The sequence below is a fragment of the Ictidomys tridecemlineatus genome, chromosome 4 (assembly GCF_052094955.1).
Source record: "Ictidomys tridecemlineatus isolate mIctTri1 chromosome 4, mIctTri1.hap1, whole genome shotgun sequence".
Classification (NCBI taxonomy): Eukaryota; Metazoa; Chordata; class Mammalia; order Rodentia; family Sciuridae; genus Ictidomys; species Ictidomys tridecemlineatus.
In genome coordinates, this window is record NC_135480.1 from 112,295,075 (window position 1) to 112,301,655 (window position 6,581).

Genomic DNA, 6,581 nt, shown 5'->3' on the forward strand with positions numbered 1-6,581 from the left:
TAGAGTGCCTTTTCATGCCTTACCATGGGTACATACTGTTGTAAGAGCAAATGAGGCAAGGCATCGAAATTAGCAGGAAACAGTTTTATTTGGCTGCAGCCAGGTTCAGAGGGCACAGCTTTTGCTGTAATCAATCAATCCCTGAATCCTGAGTTCAGGTAGTTTCAGAATTTTATACCCAGCATGCAAGGGAAGGGGCTCAGAAGTTCACAGTCTGAAGAAGTTCACATAAAAACAGCTTTTTCTTTCACTGTTTTGGGCAAGTTAACCCTTCAAGGACAACACCTGAGAAGAGGAGAGCTTCTTTTCCCCCCCTTTTTTCCTCCTCCTGCCAATTGTTACCATGGAGCCCAGTTGGTAACTTATCTCAAAAATATAGACATCTCTATGAAGCCCAGATCAAGGCCAGAGGCCTTGTTTGCACATTTCTACAAACTACTATACTGGATATGTTTGTGAAAAACTAGTAAGGAGGTGTCCAGCACCTGGAGTGTTGGTATCTTTTCAGCCAGTGGCCGAGTAAAACAGGGCGACACAAAAATAGGAAGTTTATCTACATTGAACTCTTTTGCAGAGATTCTTTTGCTGACAGTCCTAAAATCAGCCATGGGAAAGATTTCTGGAGAAGCCCAGTTAAGATTTTTCTGTGGAGAAAGGGGGTGTCACTTCAATGCTGTGAGTCACATCACCAGGAGAGGATAGTATGCAGCATCTCCTAAGCTGAAGCAGATTCACTTTTCTTTAGAGATACTTATGCCCCAGACCTGGGGGAGCCCGTCTCTGAATCAGTGCCTCTCAGCTTTCCTCCAGGAGGTTGGTTCTGTGGACCCCAAAGCATGCAGGGCTCCTTCCATGCAGAACACAGCACATCTATGCTGAGGCATCAACATTCACATAGGTCCAAGATGATGCCCTCTATGGCCAGCTTGGCATCCCCTGCTTGGCTACCAACTCTCAGAGCTGACAGTGGAGAGCCTCCATATTCCTTAGCCATGCAGCTATGGTAGATTTCTTAGAGGTGGCTCCAGAGAGCCCAATGTCTAAGGGAGCCTGAGCTCTGGCTAAGGACCACAGACCCCAGTCCTCCCCACTCTAGGGACCAGAATTCCCATGGAGGGGAGCCCCCAGAAAAATCCTGAACCTTGCTTCTTTTTTCCATTTCTTCCTTTTTTTCCACCAACTAGACTGAGCGTAGCCCAGACCCTAATGATGACATAGAAAACTCTTTCATGCTCAAAATGATCACATGGAATTTTTCCCCCACCCCAATTCTTATAAACAATAGTGTAGGGCTAGCTTCCACCCCATTTCACAGATGTGGTTGCTTAAACTTAAAAGGATCATGTAGACAATAAATGTTCCTGCTTAGGCATTTCACTTATAAATCTAGAGCTTTTTCTATCACACCACACTGGTCTCCTAAAATGTTCAGGGCCTGTCACAAGGGAAGCTGAATGCTGGGTGGGGGACTCAAACAGGGCCTCCTAAGCCTTCCATTTCCAGGCAGGAGGGTACTAACAGGCCCTAGGGACTGGTGCCAAAGGGGACTTCTTGGCTATCTGCTGGGGATCAGAACCTGGCCAGGCAGCATATGGTGACAGCCACAGAAGCCCCTGGAGCAGAGATGCAGAGAGCTGCTCCTGCAGAGCCAGGGGTTTGCAGGTCACACTGCCTTTGGTGATAGGGTCAGGATCAGAACACAGGCTTGGTTTCTGGGGCAAGAGCTCCTCTCCAAAATCACAAAAGAGGGATCAGGTGAAAGGCCTTGGGGAAGACAAGAAAACCATGCTTTACCAGTATCTGCAGCTGCCTTCACCACTGTATCAGGGAGGGCACAAGGGCCACTGACAGCAGAGCGGGTGCAGGCCCTGCCCAGCTGCCTCCTCCCCTCACATTGCCCTCAAAACCAGTGGCCCACATTGACTTGCCCTAACCCTTTGGCCTTCTCCCATAATCTGGCTACACTTGCTCTATTGGGACTGTAGGGAAGACCCAGGGAGCTCAGAGAAGGGGACCCCCACACTCATTTCTGTTCTGATCTGAAGACAACTGGAATGGTTTGCCACACTCATGGAGTCAAGCATAGGCATGAATTCAGGCCTAGGTTTGGGTAGCACAGCTCAGCCATAGCCCACTTGTGTGAGTTTGGAAAGTTGTTTGACTTGTCAACAAAATAAGGACAATTAATCTCACTGGATCCTTGGGAGGATTAAATGACTACGTGGAGCACCGCAGGTAAAGCACAGTGCCAGACACTGAGGGTCCTTTTAAATACATTGAAAGGTGACAGAACCACATAATCTAGGGGACACAGGCAGCATCTCTAACTTCAGGGCAGCCAATGCCACATCCCTAGAGGAGAGACAGGAGGAGGGCAGGAAAAGCCCAAGGGTCCTGTCACATGAGCTACTGTGGAGGTCTTGTCACAGTGTCATTCCCAAGGCCCTGGGAGCCTGCAACATCTAGCCCAGGACTAGGATAGTCACTGCTCAGTTGGGCATCTACACCTCTGCTGAAACCAAGTTGTGGGCTGAGTGGAGAGACCCGGCCCAGGCTGTCCCCACTGAGGGCAGAGAGTAGGCTAAAACCTAGCCATATATGGGGGCTCCTTGGGGGATCCAGGCAGAGTACATTTGGGTGGGATGAAGCCTTTGGCTTTGGGGAACTCGAGAAGGCTTCTCCTTCAGTGCCCAAAGAGCACAAGCTAGTGCCTTCCTGGGCCAGAAGATGGAAACGAAAGCTGCTTTCCTATGCCCCTAAGCACAGAGGCTTGTCATCCATAAACAAAGCTGCCCTCCTCCTCTGGAAAGAAAGCAACACCTAAAAATAACAGAGGCATGGCAAGGGCTGCATAGAAGGGAAGCAGGGGCATTGGAGCATCCTCAGATCAAGAAGCCAAGCCCTGAGTGCATGTGTGTCTCTCCCCTTCCTGTGTGTGTATGCGTGCTCATGCGTGTCTGTGTGTAGTGTGCTTGTTTGTGTGTGTGTGTGTGTGTGTGTGCACATGTGGTTATGCCTGTGTGCATGAGTGTGTAGGCTTCTATTCATATGTGTCTATGTGAAGTAATCCCCATATGTTCTAAATGTCTGTCACTTTCTCTGTGTTCCCTCATTCTGTATTTATCTTTATTCAATCCTTTTTTTCTGCTTCTTATCCTGTCTCAATCTTCTAGACCTGAATGCTGTTATCAGAAGCCATGTTATGGCCTCAGTTATACAAAAAAATTATTCAGTCTTGTGTCTGGGAATGTGCTCCAGAGTTTTGCATGTTTATTTCTAGTGTTTTGTCCCCACCATATCTTGATTTCCTCCAGGACAAGGACTATGTCTAATTGAGATTGACACCTCTATATGTTTAGCATAAAGCAGATGTATAAGAAATGCTTGATGGATGATTGGATGGACAGAGATGAATGAATTGGATGGATTGATGGATCGATGGCTTAATAAGTCATTGCATCTTAATATGTATGCCTTCTCTTTTCCCAGGCATGACTTGCCAAGCACGAAGCTCTTACATGGATACAGAGGTGCTCTGGGGTCATCGATTCACACCAGTCCTCACTCTGGAAAAGGGCTTCTATGAGGTGGACTACAACACCTTCCATGACACCTATGAGACCAACACACCCAGCTGCTGTGCCAAAGAACTGGCAGAAATGAAACGGGAAGGCCGGCTCCATCAGTACCTCCCTAGCCCTCCCCTAGTGGGGGGCCATGCTGAGACAGGAGAGGATGTGGAGGCTGAGCAGGAAGAAGAGGACAAGCTTGTTGGGCTGAGTGTGTCCCAGGAGACCAGGGGCTCAGTGTGAAGGCTGTACTCTCCCCACAGTCTCCCCTCACCAGCTTCCATGAGCACAGGTGTTTCAGAGCTCTGGAGGGCAGATAGAGAGGACTGGCTGAGTGTGCTGTAGGGAAGCTTAGCTGTCAAGGCTCTGTGGGAGGGAACAGTGTTTCCAGCTCTCACATCTCCCCACTCAAGGCCTCCCTGAGTGAGTGGCCTCCTGCCTAGGCCCCATGAACAGTGATGCTTCTTCTCTCATTGCTTCTGTCAATACCAAGTGCCAAGCCCAAATGGCTTTCCCCACAGTGAAAGTTACAGAATGGCATCTGTCCTCTCTCTACCTGCAGGTCTCAGGGCACTTCTCTCCTTGGATCTCACAGCCCCTTCCAGGGGCTGATATCAAGAGAGGGTTGTCAACCCTGAGGTTTGTTGTAGTTTCAGGAAGGAGAGATTCTGCCTGATGAAAGCTCAGACCTCCAGTCTAGAGATAAGTTCACAGATCTCTGGTGGGCTAAGGCCTATGAGGCCAACAACCATTTATTAAGAGCTACAGAGTTCAAGGCCCTTGTTCATCTCTGTTATTATCTGCCAAGTACATGAGTTTTCCTCTGCTGTGCTCTGCATGCCCACTGCAGCCTACTGGATAATGAGCTAGTTAGAGTGGCTCTGAGCTGCAGCACCTCTGAGCACAAGCACAGTTGGCATCACAACTGCCTGGCCTGTTCCCAGTCACACTGTGCCCTGAACCTTCCACCCAAGGAAGAACCCAGCCTTTGGGGTTTCTATAGGACTATAGGGCCCAAGAATTACAAAGTGATTCTAACCTTCACTCTAGTTTTCTTTCACCATCTCAGAGCGTCTGAGAGAAAGCTTCAGCCCCCCACCCCCACCCAAAGGGATTCAGAGAGGGAAAGAAAAAAGAGAGATAGGAAAACATTGAAAATTTTAAATAAGCATCTGCCCCATTATTGCCCAAACACTGACCTCAGGGTTCAGCACACTTTGGCTATCAAGGTGAATAATGGGTTGTGAAGCAAAAGTGACGGGTGACCATAAAAGCAGCTTTGCTGTCAAGTCCAGGCTGAACCAAAGTCTCAAGCTGGTGCTGGAAACCTCATTGCTACAGGCTGGGCTCTCATAGGGTGGTTGGGCGGTTATGATGCCTGGGGAGTTGGGAATGAATGGGCTGCTTCTTCCCACCCTGGGAACCGGAGGTGAGGGAGGGGAGAATTGGGGAAGTGGATGAATGTTAAGAAAAAAGAAGTAGAAAATAACCTTAAAATCAACAAGTTCAGAGACTTTTCTCTTCCAGTCTGGAGAGCAGAGAGTACAAATTGTCAGGCCAGCCAAGCAAGTGTTAAGAAAAACAGAATTGTGATTAATTGGAAAGGGAGTTCACAGGTTCCCAGACACAGAATTCTGCAGGATTCTCCCATGGCCTTCATAGCTCTCACTGTTCTCTGAGAGTGGAAGCCTTTTCCTGTTTCAGAACTGAAGCACCTTCCCTGGGAACCACAGTGAGGCAGAAATAAGATAGAACAAGGGGATATCTTGCAGATCTCAGGCCCACGTTCCCCCACACTGGTGTCCTAGGTCTGAGGCTGGTGAGAAGAGGAAAAAGGTGGACTGGGACAGGAACCACATCTCGTGGGCTACCCAACTCAGCTTGGCACTGGGGCTGGATCTGGAGCAGTGGACCAGCATAGCAGTGGGCAAGCAGGGCTCTTCCCACCGGGGACAGGAGGCTGGGTTGTGGTTGTTAGCATCCTTCTGTGGTAAAGTAGATCTTGCAGGGACTGGGGAAAGGGCTGGGATCCCCCCTCAGGGGAAAGGGAAGTGAAGCCACCAAAGGAACCCCAGTGGGGGAGCTGCATACAATCGGGAGTCCAAGGCAGGGAGCCAGTTGCCAAGACTGGGTGTCTGGGCTGGGGGGAGCTGCAGCTGGAACTCTCTGGTGAGGGCTGGCACTTACCCCTGGCTAGCCAGATCCCAGGCTTTCAGAGCAGGACTACTTGCACAACCCCTTGCCAGATATAAAGTCTGTCTTAGAACCACTCAGGACCCCCAGATTACACCCCACAATGAGGCTGGCAAGCAAGGAAGCCACAGGGAAGCTGGTCACATGGCTAGACAGTGTCCTGGTCCTGCTTCCATTTACAATTCTGAAACATCCCCCAACTGGCTATTAAAGCCTCTCTCTGGGGTTCTTTAATTCTGCCAGTGACTTCAGTAAACCAGAGCCAAGTCATACCTCTCAGCCAATGTAGAAGCTAAAGAGTCTGTTGAAGACAAAGTGTCCAGTATGTTCCTATTCTAAAGCTCCCTGATAGATCAGAGCTGATGTGCAATGGGATTCGTAAAATACTAATTCCAGTGTCCACATTCTGATTTCCATCATGGCCACCTACATGCAAGAAAAATGAACTTCATATCCCAAGGAAATCCCCTTCTTGGTGATCAGATGATCTAACTAAAGTTTGAAAAGTTCTTCAAAACATTTTCTGGAAATTCTTAAATAAATATGGACTTATTCAACACAAAATCCAATGATGGCCAGTGTTTCATTTGGTTACTTCCAAATCACTGCTTCTGCATACAATGCACTTATAGGTCATGGTCCTTTTTGCTTGGCTGTGAGCCCTTGTCATTACTGATGGGCCACAGAGAGCTGAGCCAGGCTTTGAGATGTGGTCACTGGTAATTCCCGCAGGCCTCAGTATCTACAAAATCCCCAAATGATAGCTCGCTTGACAGATCCTGAACATTTAGGAAGCTGAATTCCTGCCTTCTATGTCCT

The 6,581-nt window shown here is 48.8% G+C and overlaps 1 protein-coding gene across 1 annotated transcript in view; it reads left to right on the forward strand.

Annotated features, from left to right (window-relative positions):
• Positions 1 to 6,326, forward strand: part of Kcnj5 (potassium inwardly rectifying channel subfamily J member 5) — a 26,677-nt gene extending 20,351 nt beyond the window's left edge. The window contains exon 3 of the mRNA XM_005330740.5: positions 3,490 to 6,326. Within this exon, the coding sequence (XP_005330797.3) occupies positions 3,490 to 3,812 (323 nt within the window). The 3' untranslated portion in view covers positions 3,813 to 6,326. The remainder of the gene's footprint in view (positions 1 to 3,489) is intronic.
• The last annotated feature ends 255 nt before the right edge of the window (positions 6,327 to 6,581 follow it).